The sequence below is a fragment of the Typopeltis vanoorti genome, chromosome 7 (assembly GCF_054136105.1).
Source record: "Typopeltis vanoorti isolate ZY-2024b chromosome 7, IOZ_Tvanoo_1.0, whole genome shotgun sequence".
Taxonomy (NCBI): Eukaryota; Metazoa; Arthropoda; class Arachnida; order Uropygi; family Thelyphonidae; genus Typopeltis; species Typopeltis vanoorti.
This window is the reverse complement of record NC_143555.1, coordinates 58,985,357-59,009,795: the sequence shown is the minus strand read 5'-3', so window position 1 is coordinate 59,009,795 and position 24,439 is coordinate 58,985,357. Positions and strand designations below refer to the sequence as shown.

The 24,439-nt window shown below is 36.8% G+C and overlaps 1 protein-coding gene across 1 annotated transcript in view; it reads left to right on the top strand.

Moving 5' to 3' along the window:
- Positions 1-24,439, top strand: part of LOC150104706 (fat-like cadherin-related tumor suppressor homolog) — a 573,066-nt gene that overhangs the window by 365,963 nt on the left and 182,664 nt on the right. The window contains exon 20 of the mRNA XM_090395611.1: positions 9,399-10,265. Within this exon, the coding sequence (XP_090251737.1) occupies positions 9,399-10,265 (867 nt within the window). The remainder of the gene's footprint in view (positions 1-9,398; positions 10,266-24,439) is intronic.

Sequence of the window (24,439 nt, the reverse complement as noted above, 5' to 3'; positions counted from 1 at the left end):
GAAAATTGTATTAAATTTCTTGGGTGCGTCTTATACATAGGAGCGTCTTATACACCGGAAAATACAGTAATGAAGGTGATAATGGACTTAATGGAGTCAGTTTCTTAATTAAAAGCAAATGGAAAAAGCATATCACAGAATTTAAAAGTTATACAAGCAGAACTGTCTCCTTAAAGAGTTAGAATTAGGAAAAAACAAATCACTAACAATAATACAAGGGTTTATGCTCCCACCACAAACTATTATCAGGAAAAACTAGAAGAGTTCTATGATGAACTTGTACTGGAAATAACACCCCACAACTCCCAGGTCATCATAATGGGAGACTTTAATGCCTTGGTAGACACTAAGCAACAAAAGGCAGAGGATTTAGCTCTTTAAAACCAGAAAAAGAACGACAGAGGAAGGCAACTCCTACAATTCACTTTTAACCACTAGCTGAAAATTGGAAATTCCTTCTTTAGGAAAAGAGAAAAAAGAAGTTGGACATGGATTTCACCAGACAGAAAACCTAGAAATGAAATAGACTATATATTATTAAAAGATTCACTTCATCTATATAACCTTGAAGTTCTTAACAATTTCAATTTTAACTCAGATCATAGATTAATAAGAGGAACTATCTGGTTCCTCGTTTTTTTCCAAAAAAAAAAAACAAAAAACAGGAATAATTCAGAAACAGACAACCAGGAGTTCAAGATCTACAAAGAAACCAGAAGAAATTTAGAGACAACAAAGCAAATATTAACAACTCAAAAATCAACCAGGTTATTTTACTGATTGATTTTTACTCAAGAGCTTACCAACGACTAAGTAGTAACGAGAGAAATAAAGAGTCAAAAATAACTGACAATACCAAAACCTTAATAAAACAAAGAGAACTACTAAAGATAAAAAAAAAGTTTCCAATCAACACAAAACAAAATATAGCCAGCCTGGATGGTCTAGTGGTTAGCATATCTGCTCTCCAGTCACAAGGCTGCGGGTTCGGATCCTGCCGTGGGCATGGATATTTGCGATTGTCTGTGAAAATACTAGTGGTGGTCAGCGTAGATGATGGTTGCAGTTTGTTGTAGTTGGTGGAATGAGTGGTGGAGATGGAGAGTTGAGGAGTAGGCACCTTCCCTCGATGAGTCTTTGGACTCTCTGGAGGTGTCATGTAATACTAATAATAAAATAGAGTTTGTTGAATTAAACAAATTAGTCAAAAGAGAAATTAGAAAAGATCTAAGGAATTTCAACATAAATAAAAATTAAACAACCCTAGAACAACGCACATGTTTAAAATGATAAATCAGCAAAATATGACAAATCCTGGATTCCTTTCGTTAGTAGATAAATTTGGTCATAAAACAAATAACAGATCCGAAATTCTCAAAATAGCAACAAAATTCTAACAAGAATTGCACTCAAATAATCAAGAAAATAGTTTAATAGACAACCAAACAAATAGAACGTGTGATGATCCTATCTTGGAAATCACTAAAGATGAAATAGAACAGGCAGTCAAACAAATGAAAAATGGCAAAGCACAGGGCAGTTATCAAATTCCAGGAGAATTCTTCAAAATAGGACTTGTGGAACTATTAGCATAACTTCTCAAACTATAGAATGGCATCCTATATACGGAAACAGTACCAAGGCAGTGGTTAAACTCAGAAATAATACTACTTCATAAGAATGGTGATAGATCAAATAAAAGCAACTACAGACCCATAAGTCTCATCACATATAATTATAAAATATCTATTAGTATTATCCAAAATAGAATTACAATCCAACTAGATCAGAACCAACCATATGAAAAAACAGGATTTAGGAAAGGTTTTTCAATTATTGATCATCTACATACTATCAACCAAATTATTGAAAAACATCAAGAATATAATAAGTCTCTATACATAGCATTCAACTCAATAGAACACAAGCCGCTGCTCCTGGGACTCGAAAATCAAGGTATATAAAATAAATATATCAGAATATAAAAAAATATTAATATAGGGAGATCCAATAGCACCCAAGCTATTCACTTCATTGTTGGAAATGTTATTTAGAGAACTGAACTGAGATAATTATGGTTTAAACATCTTAGGCAAAAATCTAAGCAATCTTAGATTTGCCAATGACATAGCACTCTTCTCTGAAAACAGCTTAGAACTGGAAAACAATGATTAGAGTAATATAAGTAAAGCATATGGATTAAACATAAATTAAGCAAATCTAAACTAACGACTAACCATACAGAAATTCCAATAACTGTTGAAAACAGAGTAATAAGTTACGAAGAAGATTTCAAATATTTGATATAATTAAGAAACAGATGCCAGAATCACCAGTGCTTGGAGGAGCTATTAGAGTTTGAAACAGTGAATGAAGAGAGCCCTACCAATCAGCCTAAAAGGCAAACTTCATAATATGATCATACTACCCATTCTAACCTATGGATCACAAACATGGTCACTAACAACTAAACAGGCAACCAAGATAAGAACATGCCAAAGAGCAATGGAAAGAAGTATGTTAAACATCAAAAGGATAGAAAATTTTGAGCCCTAGAAATAAGACAGAAAACAGAAGTCACTGACATCATAAGAACAGTAAAATCCCTAAAATGGAAATGGGCAGGCCACTTGGTGAGAAAATAAGATGATATATGGGATAAACTCACCACTTACTGGATACCTAGAGAGGGAAAGAGAAATAGAGGTAGACAGAAGACCAGATGGAGAGATGAACTTACTCTAACAGCAGGACCAACCTGGTCAAGAATAACCCAAAATAGAGCCAAATAGAATAACATGGGGGGAGGCCTTTGCCCAGCAGGGGGATTCTAAAAGCTGACGACAACAAGAGCAGTGGATGAAGGTAAAGCATGCACTCATTTTTTTAGATTTTTCCAAGGCATTTGACAGGGCCACGTGACAAGTTAATTTTTAAATTGCATCATATGGGTTTGAATATCAGGTTAGTGGATTGGATTGGTGATTGGTTCTTTGATAGATATCAGGGAGTAGGGAGGTTACAAGTGCAATTTCACAGGATTCAGTTCTGGGACCATTGCTATTCAATTTTTTTGTCAATTATATTGTCAGGAGACTAGACTAGAGGGAGATGTTCAATTGTTTGGATGATGCAAAGATTGGGAGGGGTATTAGTAATAGTGCTGATGTTTTGGCTCTTCCAGATGAATTTGAATACGTTGGAAGGGTTGTCAAAGGCATGGGGATGTCAGTTTAATGTAACTAAATGTAAGGTTTTAAAATTTGGGATCTACGAAGGGATGCTTCATACTCACTTGGTGGAGTTATACTGGAGAAGTGGAGGAAGCAAGGGATCTTGTGGATAGAGATTTAAAGTTCTAGGGACATTTGCAAAGGTTCTGAAGAGACATCTCAGAGAACTGTGGCAATATTGAGGAGAACATTGATCACAAGAAATAAAAATGTGCTGGTCCCGTCGTATGAAGTTTTCAGCAGAACCTCATCTGGGATTTGAAGGGAATGAAGTAACCTTGGAGAGGGTGCAAAGATGGGTAACAAAAATGATGTCAGTACTGTACAATGTCGATTATGAGGATAGACTGAGGGCATACTGACTGCAGAGTTTGGTGAATAAAAGGTAAAGGGACGATACGATCGAGACATTTAAGCTGTTGAAGGATTATTATCTTATTAACACTGAGGAGATTTTTCATGTGGTGAAGGAGGGAAAGGAACAAGGACAAGAGGCCATCCCTGGAAGTTGTAAAAGGATAATTATTATTCTTCTTATTATTATTACCCAAGACCTCATGGAGTCAAAGACTCATCTGGGAGGTCCTTTTATCACACACACATCTCATCATACCATGTCTTAAACACACTCAAACTCCTTGCAGATACCACACCCTCAGGCAAGGCATTCCAATCATTCACAACTCTGCACGAAAAAAACCTGCCTCTCACTTCCCTACTCACACCCTCTTTATACAGTTTCCAGGGATGACCTCTGGTTCTCCCCTGATCTCCCACTATTCTCTGTAGAACTTCTCCACCATTGATCTTATAACAATCCCTTACCAACTTGTAGGTCTCTATCATATCTCCCCTCTTCCTTCTCTCCACCAGACTCTGCAAATTACATCTTCTCAATCTTTACTCATACTCAACATTCCAGAGGTCAGAAACCACCTTAGTCAGTTGCCTTTGAACCCTTTCCAACATCTCTTCGTCCTTCTGAAAACCTGGTGACCAAATATGGGCACAATAGTCCATGTGTGGACTGATCAAAGCCTTATACAATGGAACAAGAATCTCCCCTTCTACACATCAGTGTCCTCCACATCATTCCCAGAAGTCTTTGTGTTTTTATTATTATTATTGTTCTGGGAAACTCCAAGGAGTCGACAGACTCATCGAGGGAGGCCCTATCATCATGTCAAGAACAACTATTCGACATTCACACAGTATCTATCATACCTTGCCTTGAACTCATTCACGGTCGTAGCACCCACAACAGACTCCGGAAGCTTATTCCACTCATTCACCAGTCTCCAAGTAAAAAACCTAGCTCTAACACCCTTGTCAACCACGCTCTTGCCCAACTTCCATGCATGGCCCCTAGTCCTTCCACCACCAGTCATATTTTCAAAAATATCTTCTGGATCAATCTTATAAAAACACTTCGGTAATTTGAATGTCTCAATCATATCACCCCTCCTTCGCCTATCGTCCAATTTCTGCAACCCACAAATCTTCAACCTATTCTCATAAGGTTCATTCCACAGACCTGCTATCATCTTGGTCACTCGTCTCTGGACCCTCTCCACTTCCTCCCCATCACGAAGAAACCCTGGTGCCCATAACTGGGCACAGAAGTCCAGATGGGGTCTTATCAAGGCTCGATACAGAGGAACAACAACTTGTTTGTCTCTGCATGTTAAAGTATTTTTCAGAAGCCAAGTGATTTGGTGAGCTGTTTTAGTCACTTTTGCAATGTGCCCCCTAAACTTCAACTCCCTATCCACCAACACTCCCAAATCCCTGGCCTCATCATCAATCTCCTGGAGTACGGTTCCACCAATGTGATATACTGCTGCTATTCTTTTCACCCCAAAGTGCATAACCTTACACTTTGCCACATTAAATTGACATCCCTTTTTTCTTGCCACTTGTGTTGTCTTCACAATTTTGGCGATGTGTCCCCTAAATTTTAGATCCTTATCCACTATCACTCCCAGATCTCTTATTTCCTCTACCTCCAACAATATATCCTCACCAAGCATAAATTCTGCATCCCATCTTTGTTTTCCAAATTTTAAAATTTTACATTTTGCAACATTGAACTCATATCCCCATTTGCTTGCCCAATCACTCAATTTATTCAAGTCTTCTTGCAAGGCTACAACATCTTCACTACTCTTTATGGTTCTTCCCAACTTTGCATCATCTTTAAACAACTGAATATCTCCATCCAAATCTTCGCCAATATCATTAATAGTAAGTTTTTTGCATGGAGAGTAGTAGGAGCATGGAATGCATTACCTGAGAGGGCAGTTAATGTGCAGACTGTGGATGATTTTAAGGAGTGGTATGATACAATTTTTGTTTACTAGTGTTGACCTCCCATGATGAGTCTCATCACCCCAATGGGTAAACTCGTTCACTATTTTTGCAGTTTCTAGAGATGGCCTTTTGTTCTTCTTGCCTTATTCTGGAAAAATCTCTTCCATATTAATCCAGTAATGACAGTTCCTTGCCAGCTTATGGCTCAAATATCCCCTCCTCCTCCTCTTATTTATTAGACTCTGGAAATTGTATTTCCTTAGTCTTTCTTCATATCTAATATTCCAGAGACATAGAACTCCTTTAATCTTCTCTAGACATTTCCAATACATCCTCGTCTCTCAAGAACCTGTTCACTGAATCTGTGATCATACCACAACTGTAGTATGGCACAAAGAAAAACAGTACTGAACTTTGACATAACTGAACTCCATAACATATATCATTGTAGTTATTTAGTACTTTTTTTTTTCACTATACTGCACAAGGAAATCATGATCAATCCCTGGCATGTTTTAAGAATATATCTCCTAAATGTTAGTTCCTTGAGAAGTTAAAGAATCTTCTCCACCTCCTATAAGACCTATATAAGACATGAATTATATACTCTGTATCTCATTTTTGCTTTCCAAATTTTGAAACTTTTCCTATACCTTTGTAGCTCAGTGGAAGTGTATCCTCGTGCTAGGCCACCTGAAGATAGACATAAGTTTAAGTCTAGTCTGAATGGAGGAACTTTTTCTTAGCCTTTTACAACCAGTTCCTGAGTTAGTCAATCTCTGGCATGGGCAAGTAGGTTTTTTCCTCTGGGAAACTTGGGATTTTTGTCCTGTAAACTCAAGAAACTCAACTGTACATCCCACACTATTTCAGACAAGAACTAATCTTGTTAGGGTTAAGTACCAAGAGATGGCAGCACTTGTTTGCCACTTATTAGTAATAGTCTTGGGCCAGCTATCTCTGATTGGCTACTGGTGGAGATTGAACTACCTGCTCAGTTTTCAAAAGCTAGATAGGGTTAAAAGGCCTCACTACTTATTATAAGGGAATTAAAGGTTAGCTGATTTTTAAAAAAAAAAACTTTACCTTACAAAATTAAACTGGCTATTCCATCCACATACACTATTCAGATTATTCTGTAAAGCCACAACATCTGTCCCTCTCCTCATAGTTCTTCCACCTTAGTATCATTAGCAAACTGTATATCCCAATGGAATTTTTTTTACTTGGCTTTGCTACCAATTATATATTTGGTTTAATCCTTTATCCAAGTGTAAGCAAACAAAGTTTGCGCCTAAAGTATTTTCATGAGTGGGGCAACTCGTGGCAAAGGTGGTATAACTTCTCATCACTTACCTTAGTATCCCATAATGCATAGTACATCTCCTTGCAGACATGTACAATACTATGCATTAAGGGAAGGGTCACTACCCAGACCAATTTTGACCTTTATTGAAGTCTCATCAGTGGGAGCCAGACCCAGAGGTGGTGATACTAAGGTGGAAGTAATGGAGAAGTCATATTTCCATATACCAGTTGAAAAAAGGTGTCACACCTTATTATTAAAATTCTCTGGATTAGAGATAAGTTGATGGAAGCTTTTTCACTTGGCTATGCTACCAATTATATATTTGGTTTAATCCTCGTGTAAGCAAACAAAGTTTGCACCTGAAGTATTTTCAGGACTACCTCTAGGTCTGGCTCCCACTGATGAGACCTCAATAAAGGTCAAAATCGGTCTGGGTAGTGACCCTTCCCTTAATGCATTATACGTGTCCTTAAGGAAATGTGCTTTGCATTATGGGATACTAAGGCAAGTGATGATAAGTTATAACCACCTTTGCCACGAGTTGCCCCTGTCCTGAAAATACTTCAGGCGCAAACTTTGTTTGCTTACACTGTGATAAAGGATTAAACTAAATATATAATTGGTATATATAATTGGTAGCATAAGCAAGTGAAAAAAATTCCATCAACTTATCTCTAATCCAGAGAATTTTAATAATAAGGTGTGACACATTTGGCAACTGGTATATGGAAATATGACTTCTCCATTACTTCCACCTTAGTATCACCACTTCTGGATCTGGCTTCCACTGATGAGACCTCAATAAATGTTGAAACCGATCTGGGTAGTGACCCTTCCCTTAATGCATAGCATTATATGCCTGCAAGGAGATGTGCTTTGTATTATGGGATACTAAGGCAAGTGATGAGAAGTTATTCCACCTTTGCCACGAGTTGCCCCGGTCCTGATAATATTTCAGGTGCAAACTTTGTTTGCTTACACTTGAATAAAGGATTAAACGAAATATATAATTGGTAACTGTATTTCCCCATTTAACCAATTCCAATATCATTAAGATATAAGTTAAACAACAGCGGTGGCACCAAAACATTGGGAGAGAACAGTGTCACTAATTTGGTAAAGATGCTTGGACATTGATTATTATCATTTATGCAATTTATTGAAAAAACAGATGTCTAATGCTAATAATAACCCTGCCCAACCAAAGAAAAAGACCTTCAAAAAATTATTAGACAAGGTTCTATCTTAGCTTGCTGAAACAATTCTCATTAAACATATCTCTTATGATCCAATTTGCATACAATACCTTCTTTCCAGTTTTTCAGACTTTCATATTTTCCACATTCACTTGTTCTTTATTTCTCCCTCTTTTACCTCATGACAATTGTTTCTCCAGTTCCCTCTAGCTTGTGTTTTGTCTACTGAAGGATGCAAAGTAAGTGCGATATTTCACTCCTTACTATCACTTCATCTTCCATATTGCTCTCAACCACTTTTTTCATGCTCTCATTCATATTTCACATGCTATCATTCACTACTTTGACATTATCCAAAACACTTTATCCATCTTTTCTTACATCATTAATATTAGTTACCTCATTGTCCCACTGTCCACATGACTTACATTTCTTGCACTTTCACACAAAACATTTATGTCACTCTCTATCTCTCTGTGCTCTTGCTTTCACATCACAACCATTCACTCTTGACAGTGAATGCATAGAATGCACAACATCATACAAAATCTTTCATGCTGAAATCAGTGACCTGATGTATACAAGGAAAATGTTGGCCAATGTATACATCAGTACCATCATGTATTAAATTTTGCAAACACAAACACACTCAACTTGACAGTCTAAAGTAAGTAAGATATAACCAAAACAATTACCAAAATTACTAATATTCACTAAAATTAGACTTATCTAGGACATGTACTATGTTAATACCCAGTTACCTATTTTTATGCAGACCTCAGGCAGATAAGACATTAGTTGGAATATCAGTTATAAACATCTCAAAACAAAGAGAAATTACAAAAAAAAACTAACAAAGATTATGCCCAAAATGTATCTATGAAAATTCATTCAACACAAATTGTGCTTGCATTTTTATATATAGATCACTCATCCCTCACACTCCTGTTGAAGGGTGATAACATGCATGTGTAAAGACTGTGATACCATTCCTTTAAAGGACTGCCCCATTTTATTAAGTGCAGTGTTTTAAGCCTTCATATGGTACTTAGACTTATACATTCATTTTGTATGTGACAGTGTGATTTCAGCGATCCGCAAAAAATGTTTTTATTTATTTTTATTTTTTTAAGAATATTGAATTATTGATATTATATTATATTTTATATGTATGTACCATTTGTAAATATCAGATTTGCATATATCTATCTTTCCATTCTTTGTTACTGGTTAACATTACAATTCCATCAGTAATCAATGCTTCAAATGACCCAAACTAAATCAAAATTTAAAGTTTATGTTGATAATTTATAAATTATATATATATGTATATACTTTTTTTTTTTTTAGGAAGGAAATCCTATTGGTTTTACAATCCTGAAATTTAGTGTTGTGGATGCTGATGCCCCTCCCAATACTAGTCCATTTATTTTTTCAATTCTTTCTGGAAATGAAGAAAATGCATTTCGTTTAGTTCAGCAAGATGGTAGTCTCAGAACTGCTATTAAGTTTGATCACCAAGAGCGCAGTGAATATCACTTGGTAATTCGAGTTTCAGACAGCGGATCACCATCACTTTCTAGTAAAACACGGGTAACAGTTCTTGTTATTGAAGAGAGCCAGTATCCTCCTATTGTGTTGCCTTTAGATGTCACAGTCAGTTCCTATATGGATAGCTTTCCTGGTGGTGTGTTGGGACGCATTCATTCAACTGATCAGGATCCATACGATAAACTTGCATATGAACTTGTAACTTACAAAGATTTATTCAGCATTGATAGAGAGGATGGAACATTGCTAGCATTACCTGGCTTGGATGTTGGAGCATACAACATTAATGTTACTGTAACTGATGGCAAATTCAATACATTTTCAACTGTGGCACTGGAGGTTATTATGGTAACGGAAGATGCTCTTAAAAATAGTATCAGCATTCGTTTAGATGGAGTAACACCAGAAGATTTCCTTCTTACATATCGAAAGGGTTTTCTTAGAGGAATACGAAATGTTATGAATGTGAGAACAAAAGATGTCGATATTATTGGTCTTCAGCCTGCAGAAGCAGATTTCAGAAATAAAAGGAATTTGCAAGATTTAGATATACTGTTTGCAGTACACAAAGGACCTCATATATTTTTTTCTCCTAAAGTGATTTACTTACAACTTAAAGAACGACAGTCAGTATTTGAGTCCAGTGTTGGTCTAAAAGTTGTTAAGGTATGTGAAATCAATTTGCTACTGATATTTTAAAAAAGTGCATTTAATTGTTTTATAAGATTCTGTATACTTTAAATTACACAGTATCTGAGCTGGATAAACTTAATTTCACCACTGGTCAGGCTTGTCTTCTTTTGATGTGCTTATTAGTGTCATTTGTTGCTGTTAATAACTAAACAATTATAAAAAAAAAAAAATCAGCTAACGCCTTTTTATTCCCCGTATACGGGGAGTAGGCGAGGCCATTTAGCCCTATCTAACTTTTGGAGACTGAGTGGGCAGTTCAATCTCCACTGGTACCAATCAGAGATAGATGGCCCAAGGCTATCACTAATTAAGCGGTACACAGTGAAGAGAGACGGCTCAAATGTGCCGCCATCTCGTGGTCCCTAACCCTAACACAATATATTTAATGTCTGAAATAATGTGGGTTCTACGGTCGATTTTCTTGAGTTTACAGGACGAAAAACCCGAGTTTCCGGGAGGAAAAACCTGCTTGCCCGTGCCAGAGATCGACTAACTCGGGAACCGGTTGAAAAAAGGCTTAGAAAAATTTCCTCTAGTCGCCGACTAGACTCGAAACCAAGTCTTCCTTCGTGCAGCCAAGCGCGGTGGTTGGCAAACGCCACATCCACTGAGCTACACAGGCTCTAAACAATTATTTATATATATATATATATATATATATATATACCCTATATATATAAAATAAGCCTTTTTATGTCACTTTTTTGAAATGTTTTGAAACTCAGTTTCTACCCTGAGTGTCGAGTCTTCAAAATTCGAGTCATCAGAATTCAAGGAGAACCAGCCTACCAGTCTGGAACTTGGGGGTTGGGCACCCTAGGCGCAGAACCTCCCTTTCGAGTCATCAGAATTCAAGAAGAACCGGCCTACCAGGCAGGAACTTGGGGGGTGGGTGCCAGGGGGAAGACCCCCCCTTTAGAGTCAATTCAAGTAATCAGAATTGAAGGAGAATTGGCCTACCAGTCCGAAACTCGGGGGGGGGGGTCAAAACCCCCTTTCCAGTCTTCAAAATTTGAGCCATCAGAATTCAAGGAGAACCGGCCTGTGAGTCCAGAACTCTGGGGGTTGGGTGGCGTAGGAGCAAGGGGGGGAACCCCCTTTCCAGTCTTCAAAATTCGAGTCATCAGAATTCAAGGAGAACCAGCCTACCAGTCCGGAACTCGGAGGGGGTGCCAGGGGGAACAGCCCCCCCCCCTTGTGTGTGTGTGTGTGTGTGTGTGTGTGTACACACACACGTACAGCTAATTCTTTTCTTACACAGCTTTTTTTTTTTACACAATTTTGAAATAACATGGTTTAAAAACAAAAGCAATTCTATTTTTACATGGTATATTTTGATTTAATATGGTTCAAATGGTGCTTATTTTTAAAATTTCTGTTTGAATTCAGTTCTGTTGAAAAGGATATTTCCATTATAATTATCATTTCCTAGAATGGTACATATTATTATTATTATTACCCAAGACCCCATGGAGTCAAAAGAATCATCTGAGAAGTCTTGTTATCATACAAATAGTTCATCATACTGTGCTTTAAACACACTCAAATTCTCTGCAGACACCACACTCTCAGGTATACATTTTGACAAAACTATCTACTAGATAGTTTTTTTGAAAATTCCCCAAGCTGCATTGATCTCTTTTCCAGCTACACCTCACTCCATGCTACACCTGCAAGCTGTCTCCTGAGTTCTTCATAATCACCCTTCCCCCTGTAGTTCCATATATACCGTTTTCACACAGAGGTCTTCACATCTGGCAACCACTCAGGTAATCACCCATGGTCACTCTCACCAATTGGTGGGTGATTTGACACTTCATTTATAATTACATCCTCTGATGAGATGACCAAATCCAAGATCCACAATCCTCGTTTGCCCTCTGGTACATACTGTCTGAGGTAGTTATCTCTGAAAAACTGATTTTCTTTGATTCCATTTGCTATCTCATCATTTCAATCTATATTGCCATAATTAAAATAACCCATAATGACCATTATTTTCTTATTTCCTTGTCTAATTTGATTATACATTTCATAGTCACTACCATCCACATTTCCTGGTCTATAACAACATTCACCTCTATCTCACACCATACTGCCTCAAAACCACTGACGCTATTTCTCTCTTGCATCTCTACTTCGTATGGACATAACTCTTTCTCTATCATCAATAGCACTTCCCCCTACCTTTTTACCCCTTCTATCCTCACGAAACACACCATACCCTTCCATCTTTATTCCTGTCAGGAATAAAGAATGAGGAATGTCGTCCTCATCTATCCATGTCTCACTTATTCCAACAATTTTTGGGTGAAAAGAGTCAATTAGTGCAACCATTTCATCTGCCTTGTTTCTTACACTTCTAGCATTTGTATACAAATACAACAGCTCATTCCTGGGATCCACAGCTGATACCACTCATTAGATGTGATCTCTCCATGGTCAACTGGGGCCATTTCCCTTTCTGCTTATTTATTTTAGAACCCTCTGAAATTTCAGCTGTTTCCTCTTGATCCCAGGCTTCCCATCCCTTTCCTGTCTCCACATCCTTTTGTAGCATCCACCCTGAGCCTCCTCGTTTCCTGTTCCTCTTGCACACCCATTCTCTCGTCCATACTCATGCCACTCACTTCCTCATTCATAGCCACTCTTCAATCTCTCCTGTCTTACTCTCCCGCTCTTCCACATCACTTCCCACTGATCTGATTCATTCTCTCTACTCACTTCTCTACCTTCCAGCAGGTGTCTCTCCAAGCAACTGCTGCTGAATGACATGTTACTGCTCCAAGCAACATATCATTCATAATCCTTCCTCTCTGTCTCATCTCACTACAGTCATACCTTGGCAACGCATTTACTACCCTTCCTGTCACACTATTCTCTTTTATCCATCTAAGCAGCCTCCTGATATCCATTCTGACTTACTCTTTGTCCTCTGTCAAGTCATTCGTACTTATCAAAACTATAAACTCCTTTGCTCACTCCCTAGCCATATCCAATGCCTCAATCACTCTACTCATTTTACCACCTGGAAAACATACCTTGTGCATCCTCTCATCCAGTGCACCTTTAATAATGGAGTCACCATACAATGCCTTTTAAAATTAAAACTTAATTAAAACTTGATTTGTTTTAATCGTTTTCACCTGAATTTTCTTAATTTCACTCCGCATCCATTTCATCTCTTGCCTCATCCAACCCAATTCATCTTTCAAATCTTGCGTCATATTCTCTCTATCATTCAATCTTTCTAATTTTTGAACTCTCAACTCCTACTTCACACTTTCACTCTCATTCATCCTTTTGAGTTTTCGTACTTTCGGTCCATGCATCCAACCATATGCACTTAAACTTGAATTTTGGGGACCCCTCTGATGTTTTAAATATCAGGGATTACTCTAAGCTTAGAATGTAGAAAATTATTAGTGACAACAAAAAAAATCAATTTTTGTAATTACGATTCCTTGAAGTTAAGCTGACAGATGATCCATTATATTCACTTGCCATTGGTTCCTGGAAGCAGAAGAGTGCTATGCTGATTCCTCGAAGTTAAGTTGGTCCGTTATGGGAGGCCTGCCTCTATAAAGCTGCTTGGAAGGAGTTAAGCTGTTTGCTAAACAATCATTTCTTGTTTACAATTCAAAATGTTTACACATCTTGTATTTTGTTGATGAAAGTTTTTGTACAATAGAGTTAAATTTTGAAGTTTTGTACAGTTTTGTAATATCAAATTAGTAAAATTAGTTATTGATTACTTTCATATATTTTTGTAACATTACCCCATTAATCACGATGTCAGATAATTCAGTTAGATAGAAGAAGAAGAAAAGAAAAGCTATTTCTTTAGCAACTAAGATCCAAAGTTTAGATTGTTTAGTAGGTGGAAAAGGTTCAACATCCCTAATGAAATATTTTGGATTGAGTGAAGCTAGTGAGAATGATTAAGAAAAATGTAGAGGCCATTACAAAATCTGTTCTTTATGGAACAAAATTAGGTGCTAAGTCGTCATCATATATGAGCGACATAAAAGTAAAGATGGAAAAGGCCCTAGTGATGCGGATAGAAGATTGCTCACAAAAAGGAATGCCTTTAGATGGAAATATCATCAAAGAGAAAGCATTACGGTTGTACAAACAGATTCAGGAAAAGGAACCAACAACACCAACCAAACAGCAATTGTGAGTTTTCTGCAAGTACAGGTTGGTTTACAAAATTTCTCAAAAGATAAGCACTTCGTAATGTAAAAATAACAGGAGAAGCCGCATCTGCAGATGAGCCGGCAGCTAGGGAATTGCTTTCAAAACTGTCCAAAATTGTTGAAAATGGTGGCTACACTCCTGATCAAGTTTGGAACACAGATGAGGCTGGCCTTTTTTGGAAAAAAATGCCAAGTAGAACTTATATAGCGGAATCACAAAAAAGTGTTGATGGCTTTAAAGCAGCAATGTTTCGGGAGATCATATATTAAAACCATTACTCATTAATCGATCCCTAAGACCACGGGCAATGAAAGGTGTGGATTTTAACATGTTACCATTGCACTGGAAGGCAAACAGAAAAGGTTGGGTTACAAAAGAAATTTTTAATGAATGGTTTCATCAATGTTTTGTTCCAGAAGTTAAATTTGATGGGAAAAATCTGGACTTCAAAGTTTTATTGATTATAGACAATGCACCTGGCCATCCTGTTTTAGAACACCCGAATGTGAAGTTTGTTTCCTGTCACCTAATGCAACGTCCTTAATGCAACCACTAGACCAGGGTGTGATCGCTACCTTCAAAACTCACTACATAAGAACATTCCAATACATTTTGGATAAATTAGACAAGGATAATTTACTGACAGTTATTGATGTGTAGAAGAAATTTCTATTTTGGATTGCATCAAACTTACTAATTTGGCATTATCAGAATTGAAACCATCAACTTTAAATGCAAGCTGGAAAGCTACTTGGCCAGAATGTGTGAAAAAGAAAAACCCTGTACCTTTGCATACAACTGAATATCCCAATATTATCAGATTAGCACATCAGTTGGCAAAGAAAGATTTGTTGATTTTTCATCTGCAGATATTGAAGAATTGATGGTTGACATGGTTGTTAGTGATGATGAAATAATAGAAGCTGTCCTTGGAAATGTTTCACCATTGCAGTGTGAACAGGACAGGACAGAAAAAGCGTTTCTAGTGATAGAAGTGATTTAATTCCTGTCTCACACAAAAGAATGTGGCTACTGTTAGAAAGTGATGGCAAATAAAATTTAACTGATAACCATACGTGCGGGTGTATTTGGGCCTTTTCGAATTTCTGTTTTATTAGTGACACACTATTTTCTTTAAGAAAGATATATATGTATATACTTTAAATAAGTATTTTAAATAAAAAATATTCCATTAAAATCAAATAATAATATTCATTGATTTTCATATGTTTTGTTTGAAAATAACTTAATGTTTGTATCAGGCTTTCGCATCTGGGACCATTCTTCTATTTTTTTCATATGCACTGTATTCTTTTTTACTCAGTTTTTTTTTTTTCTGGAACCAATCTACGATGTAAATGAAGAATGTGTGTGTGTGTGTGTGTGTGTGTGTGTGTGTGTGTGTGTGTGTGTGTGTGTGTGTTAGAATATATTATAATATATTGTTAATTTTCTCTTATCAATTTAAATGGATAGTTTATGGTGATCCAGTTAGTAATTAGATTTACATCACATTGCATGTTTACTTGTTGTATTATTATGGATGGATGCCATCCCTCCATAAGAATGCATTTGTGTCATAATGCATAATTTGTAAGTTGAAGATCTTGCTTCTCTCAGGGGAAGGAGAGAGCTATTCATTATATATTAATGGAAACTCTCTTCTGTTGCTTGAGCTGATACATGTGATATGTTCCTTGTTTTGAAGATAATTTCTAAAGCATGTGTATAGGGCTTGTCTATCCAAAATGTCAGCTTTTTATTTTTATTATTATTATTATTATTATTACATGACACCTCCAGGGAGTCCAAAGACTCATTGAGGGAGGGCACGTACTCTACAGCTTTCTGTCTCCACTAACTACAATGAACCACCATCTACACCAATGCCATCTACTGCCAAACACCACCACCACTAGTATTTTCACAGACAATCACAAACATCCATGGCTACGGCAGGATTCAAACCTCTTGACTGGAGAGTGGACACGCTAACCACTTTGCCAGCCAGGCTGGCATTTTCTAATAGTTTCATATATAAGTGTGTCAAATGCTTTAGACAGGCATGTAAAGATGACTATGATTTTGTTTTTATCTAAAGGTGTCATTAATGAGTTCTGTAAAGTCCTCCGAGAGAGAGAGATTCACTTATTTTTCTGGAAACCCTACTGTGAATGACAGGAAATATTTCTGCATAGATTACATGTTTGCAGTGGCAGCTCGTGGCTTGAAATCGTGGGGGGGGGGGGGGGGTGCTGCAACTTTCAAAATATACATACACACTGTAAGTACAGTGTATACATGTTTGGATAAAATATCAAAATTATGGTAAAAAAATTTTTAAAAATTAAAGATGAAAAAATATTGTTTATTATCGATAAAATTATACAGTTTGGTATAATTCTAAATTACTTAAAAATAAAATATATTCTTCTTGTTTTGTTTCATGAAAAAATATTGTTAATTATCAATAAAATTATACAGTTTAATATAATTCAAAATTACTTAAAAATAAAATCCATTCTTGTTTCGTTTTGAGCAAAAAGGTTAACTTTTTCCTTGAAGTTTGTGTGACTGTTGAAGAATTTTTTTCTCCGTTGAAATCATCACAAGTGCATTTAACCTATCCTGATTCATAATGCTCCTCAGAAATGTTTTTATTCTCTGTAATGTTGAAAAACAGCTTTCAGGCTCTGATGTAGTCATAGGAATTGTCAAGAGAATTGTTATTATTATTATTATTATTATTACCCCAAGACTTCATGGAGTCAAAGACTCATCTGGGAGGTCCTTTTATCACACACACACACACATCTCATCATACCCTGTCTTAAACACACTCAAACTCTTTGCAGACACCACACTCTCAGGCAAGGCATTCCAATCATTCACAACTCTGCATGAAAAAAACCTGCCTCTCACTTCCCTATTCACACCCTCTTTATACAGTTTCCAGGGATGACCTCTGGTTCTCCACTAATCTTCCACTATTCTCTGTAGAACTTCTCCACCACTGATCCTATAACAACCCCTTACCAGCTTGTAGGCCCCTATCATATCTCCCCTCTTCCTCCTGTCCACTAGACTCTGCAAATTACATCTTCTCAATCTTTCCTCATACTCAACATTCCAGAGGTCAGAAACTACCTTAGTCAGTCGCCTTTGGACCCTTTCCAACATCTCTTCATCCTTCTGAAAACCCGGTATCAATACAGTAATTTCACTAAGAACACAATTTAAATTATTTTCTGTTATAAATTTTAACAAGTCAGTTAATTTACAATAATCATGCATGTCAAGTCTACTGTAAAATACTTGAAGTTCAGTTTCAAGTTTTTCTTTGTTGATCATGGGATATGCTTCAGTGGTGAATTTTATTTCTTCTGTAGGCAATTTATTCTTAAAATTAGCTCATTTTCCTTGTTAAATAATTTAGCAGCTCTGAACACTCTACTACTGGTGCAAACTGTATATAAACAACAGTGGAACTGTGTGACAGACAGTGGCGCATTACGTTAACAGCGCCCATCTCACTATGACGTGCATATGCTTGTGCGTATAACAATATGACACTGTGGTAAACACAGTGCTGCTAGCGTCCTTCGCCCTCCTAAGTGCTACAAGATGGATTTTTATTATTTTTTATACAAAATAAGAGAATTGTATAGGATTGTTGATGATAAAATTAAATATTACAAGCAAATATAAATAAATTAATAAATATATTTATATATCAAGTAAAATTGGGGGTGCTGCAGTTCCACTGTGCCTATGCATGAGCCACCCCTGCATGTTTGTAAAGAATGATCTGCTCCATAATTTGGTTGATAATTGATAGTGTAGCTATAGTCTGTAATTGCTGATTGAATTTCTTTTCTCATGATTATATATAGGCATAATTAGTGGAGTCTTTAGCTTAGCTTACTGGATATATGTCCAATTTCAAAGTTTATTATAAATACTTATTTTTAAATTATATATAAATATATATATAAAATTTTTATATATTTAATATATAAAAAACTTTCCACATGAAGAAGCAAGAAACTAGCTGAACAAGCCAAAAGAAATCCTAAAGAGTTCTTTTGTTATGTGGCAAGTAAGAGGAAGAATGAGTATGGGAGGATAACTTTAACAAGTTCTAATGGTAGTGAGGTGACAGAAGCAGACAAAATAGTTGAGTTACTGAGTGACCACTTTCCAAGGATATATATCATCTGAGCAAGGTTACTGCTGTTAACAGATATGACAGGGACTGATGTGAAAACATCAGTTGTAGATTTTCTTAGGATATTGTAGAATCTCAATGCATTTAGATGAATTGGAGGTTCTTAGGATGTTGCAGAATCTCCCGTTGTAACTACAGCCATGGGATTAGATGGAATATCAGCTTGCATTTTATGAGAATGTTAACGGAACTGGCAATGCCTTTGATTAGGCTGTTTAATTTAAGTCTCAGTTCTGGCAGATTCCCAATGGAGTGGAAAGAGGAAAAAAATAATTCCCTTGTATAAAGGAGGCTCTAAGACTGCAACAGCAAATTTTAAATCAATCAGTATCTCAGGATTGAAAGTAAAAGTACTGGCAAAATTGGTCAACAAGAAAATTCAGGAATGGGTGTATAAGAATATGATACTCTGTGACGGACAGCATGGATTTTTGAAAGGTCAGTCATGACTTAGTAATTTATTAATTATTTTTTATGCTAGAGCAACAGCTGAGTTGCATAAAGGGTGGTATACGGTGGATATTCCAGTGGGTGAGCTGAGGTAAGGAAAAATTATTAAAAAAATCATTAAATTTGTAAAAACTTACTTTATTAAGTAAAAACTTTTATTTAAACATCAGTTCAATTCTTCTTTTCTGAGATATAAATGCTACATAAATTTGGAAGAAGCAGATGTGGTTTACCATCTTTATCAATTTTTAACTTGACTTTATATTCTCAGCTTAAAAAAAGGTATATACAAATCTTCAACATGTTTCAAGTTGTCGAAAAAGGATAAAAATAAATGTATTTATTTCAAATAAATAACTAATATAAATAATAAATATAGTTTAAAAAAAAAACTACTCAAAAATTATTTTTTTTGAATTTGCTAGATGTGCACACCTAGCACAATCAGAATATATACCTCTGATAAAGGGAATGGCTATACAATGATACTGCTGGATTTTGAAAAGGCATTTAACAGAATATCACGTGAAGCTCTGTTATGCAAATAAGAACAAATGGGGATGGATAGGAAACTGGCTTTATGGATACAAGGATAGCTGATGGGCAGATATCAAAAAATATTATATAGAGGAACAGAATCCAGAAGAAAACAGGTGACTTGTGGTGGGCCACAAGACTCTGTGCCAGGACCACTATTGTTTAATTTGTATATAAATGATATAGGAAATAATAATTAGAAGGAAAATATTCAGTTGTTTGCTTATGATGCAAAATTGGATAGGTTAATAGTTAATCAACATGAATGTGAGAGCCTTGTAATGTAAACCTTGCAGGACGGTTTAAATATACTGTCAGTATGGGTAAAAATAATGATTGTCAGTTTAATGTGGAAAAATGTAAAATTTTGTATTTCGGGATAAACAGATTACAAGCTTGTACCACACTGATGGAACTGTCATCCAAGAAATGGATTATGCTAGGGATTTGGGTGTTAATAAATAGAAAGTTGAAGTTTAGAGGGCATATTGCTAAGGTAGGTAATATTATTTGGCTTTGGAAGAACACACACTAATAAGTAGAGATAAGAAAGTTGTCATTCCTCTTTATAAGGCCTTATGTGATCCAGATGTGTCCACATCTGGATCACTATGCTCAGATCAGGCTGCCTAGGTTTTTCTTGGAAATGGAGAGGAAGAGGACCCAGAGGCAAGTGACCAAGATGGTGAATGTCCAGTAGAATGCTTCCTATAGAATAAATTGAATTTTGTTGGTTGCAAAAGTTGGTTGATAGGTGAAAAAAGAGGGCATATGATAGAAACATTTAAGTTACTTAAAGGGTTTTTATAAGATTTACATCCCTGGAAGTTAAGTAAAAGTGTGGTTAGTAAGGGTGTGAGGACCAGATTTTTTTGCTTGGAGAGTGGTGATTGAATGGAATGGACTACAGTCAGCTTTGAGTACTTTGTCTGTTAATGTCTGCGTGGTTAGCCTAGTGGCTTTGAGCTTCGCAACCATATGTCTGGGGGAAGGAGTGTCCTAGGTTCGATTCCCGTCGACGACGAGGATCTTAAGGATCTTCCTCAGCCATAGCCAAGTTAGGGTTTTTTCCGCCAGCTTATCTGGGGTTTTTCATCCTGCAAGCAGGCAAACCAGCCAGCGGACACACACACACACAGATTACAGTCAGGAATACTGACCCAGCCATAGGTCTGATTCGTCAGCTATGCCGGTTCTGGAGCCCGGATAAAATTTAGGGGGACTGAGATGGTGCTGTACATTCCAGTAAACTCACGGCTGCTGTATCATCATACGATAATTAATTATTTGTCTGTTAATAGGTTCAAGGAGAAGTATGACAGATATTGTGTGGATAGCCAGGGTCTCCCATAATGAGGTTTCATACTCAATGTAGGTGCCCATACAATAATAATATATTTGGATCTGATGCTATGAATTCCTGGACTTTGTTTGGATTTGTTTGATGGATTGCAAAGAGCAGCTCTGATTCTCCTGTTGTTGGAAACTATAATGTCTGCTTTGCTTGTGGTCTGAGTTTGTAATCTTATTTCTGTAGTTCTAGGATGGAATCTGCAGTGCTTAAAGTAACTTGCTAGATGGAAAGGTTTGGCATCTTTCATGAAGCTGTTTTTTTATAGCTTCAGAAGTAATAGTACAATTTGGTACTATTACTTCTGTAGTGCAATCCAGCCTTTATTTTCAGATGTCAACTTTTTTTTCATTATTTTGAAGTTAATTTGTCTCTATAATAGTTTCTTTTCATGTTTCTTATGTGCACTTTAAGGCAATTCCATGTTTTCTTATATTTGATTCTTAAATCTGTATTTGGGGATTGCATAATTGTTTCCATAGCGTATCCAGTTTGTTATCCATTGGTTTTGATTTGCTTAGCATATTTTGATTGTCTTTGTGGCTTTCTTCTATATTTCCTCCAATATGATTTGTTTGAGTATAAAATATCTGCAGAGTCTTTTATTGCCAGGTTTTTCCAGTATATTTTTACTTCTTGAATATTTCTTCAACTATTATTTATTCATATTGATTTTCAGATATGGAGCATTGCAAGGATTCTGTCTTGTATGCAGGTTAAAGCCATTGAATAATGGTCTGCTAGTTTGCCTTTAAAGCCCTCTGTAGCTCAGTTGGAATTGATGAAGTCCTATGGTCAGAAATACCTGTGTTCAATTCCCATCCATGACATGAGGAATCTTTTTCTGGTCTCTTTTGACTAAAGGTGAGTTAGTCGGTCTCATACAGAGGTAGAGGGTTTTTCCACCTGGAAACTCAGGTTTTTCATCCTGCAGAACAAGCAGACCAGCCCAATGAATACAACAGACTACAGCCATGAATACTTACAACAATGTGGAAGATAGGGTTTTCAACACATTATCCTTATATCCGTAATCCATCATGAATAACATCATGGCAGTCCTGGATGGATATGACACATGATGGTGATGAGTGATGCTGTATAGCTGTCTGGTTATGACAGGATACCCATATCATCTATGCAAAAAGCTATGATAGTATTTTTGATATTTCTTCTCCAGTGCATGATATCATTATTATTATTATTATGTGACACCTCCAGGAAGTCCAAAGACTTGTCGAGGGAGAGTGTGCCAACAGCATTGAACGATTGATCCCATTCCAACTGCTAACTGCACTCAAACTTGCTTAACGTTTTGCGAGCCATTAGTAGCAGAGGCTCCACCAATTGACCAAACCTGGTCAATTGGTGGAGCCTCTGCTACTAATGGTGGAGGAGAATAAGTTAGGTTATACATGGATAATAGATGTATGTATTATGTGGTAATATTTTGATTTATATTTGCAATGCTTATATCACTGATCACCAAATATTCATTTCAGTTCTGGACACGAGAGGTAACTATAGAGTGAGACAGTTAGAATAGTGAGTCTGTTGCCACGGCATGACAGTGAAGAGTATAGAAGGAGGGCCATAATTGCTAATGACTTTATGCGTGAATTATGTTTGATGAGTGGTGTGGAATTTGTGGAATGAGTTTGATGGGCAAAAGGATTTATATAAAATGGATGGATTACATATGAATAGATTTGGTGTGCAGAGACTTGAAAAGGTGTTGTCAAATGTGGTGGAAGTGAATGTACAGAACCAGGGAAACTAGAGTTATTAAGGGGGGGGGGGGGAAGTAGATATGCAGATTTTAGGGAGACAGTTGAGTGTGTGAATGTGTGTAATATGTCCAAACGAGTAGGAAAGACCACAAATCAGAATGGGATAGTTAGTATAAGGCATCAAAATAGGGATGAGACAAATCAGCTTCTTCAATTCATGTATACAAATGCCCGAAGTATTAGGAACAAGAAGGAAGAATTTTTGGCCTTGGTTAGCACTTCCAGACCACAGGTTACTAGCATTAGTGAAACATGGCTGACAAAAGATGACACAGCTAGTGGGATTGAATGTGAGGGGTATGGTGTGTTCAGGAGAGACAGGGAGTATAAAATGGGGGAAGGTGTGTTATTGATGATAGCGGATGAGCTACAGCCAAGGAGAATAGAAGTGGAACCACAGGATAGAGATAAGAGCACATTTGAGGCTATTTGGTGTGAGATTGAAAGTAGCAGAAAAAAATATACAGTTGGGTGCTGCTATAGACCAGGTGATGGAATAGATGGTGGAGATAGTATGCATAAGCAAATAGAAGAAATGAGTGGAAGGAGGGTAATTATTATGGGAGATTTCAACTATGGTAGCATTGATTGGAAGGAGGAGAGGACACATGGGAGGAAGGAATTGGATTTTATGTGGTTATTCAGGGATAACTATCTGCGACAGCATGTAATCGAAAGTACTAGGAATCAGAGAGTGCTTGACCTAGTAATTGCATCTGAGAATTTGGCTGTAATGAATATGACCACATTGCGACCAATTGGTAAGAGCGATCATAGGGTCTTGACTTGGGAGGTGGCTAAAGGTGTGGAATTTACAATTAAGACAGGGTACATGTGGAATTATTGGGCTGGAAAGTATGACAAGCTTAGGAGTTTGATTAGTTCAGTGCCATGGCATGTACAACTGCAAGGACTAGAAGTTGATAGTGCATGGGAGAAGGTTAAGAAGTGTTTGCATGAAGCAGTGGCTGACTGTATACCTAGAGACCGAATAATAAATCACGTAGGAGTTAAATGGATAAATAACACCATTAAGCTTGAGCTGCAAAAAAAAAGAAACAACTATGGAGGGAATTTAAGGAGAAAGGTGACCGGCAGACACATGAACAGTATAAAGCCCAGGCCAGAAGGGTAACGAGTGTGGTAAGAAAAGCATAAAAGGATTACGAAAGAACATTGGCCATGTTCTAAAAGTCTAAATGACTAAAGACAATCCTAAACAGTTTTTTTGATATGTTGCAAGTAGAAGAAAAAATGTATATGGCAGAATGATTTTAAAGAATACCGATGGTAGGGAGGTAACTGAATGAGTTGACATAGTTGAATTACTGAACGAGCACTTTGCAAGAGTATATCATCCAGGTGGTGACATTGCAGAAATGAATGAACCAAAAGTTTATATGGGAATTGGGGTGAATGAGGTGGAGGTGAGTAGTCTATTACAAAACCTCAATGTCAATACATCTGTGGGATTGGATGGTATACCAGCTCCCAGCTCGTGTCGTACGTGAAGCAGCTAAAGAACTGTCAGTGCCCTTGACCATTCTGTTTAATCTGAATGTTCAAGTTTTGTGAAGAGTAGATCATCATC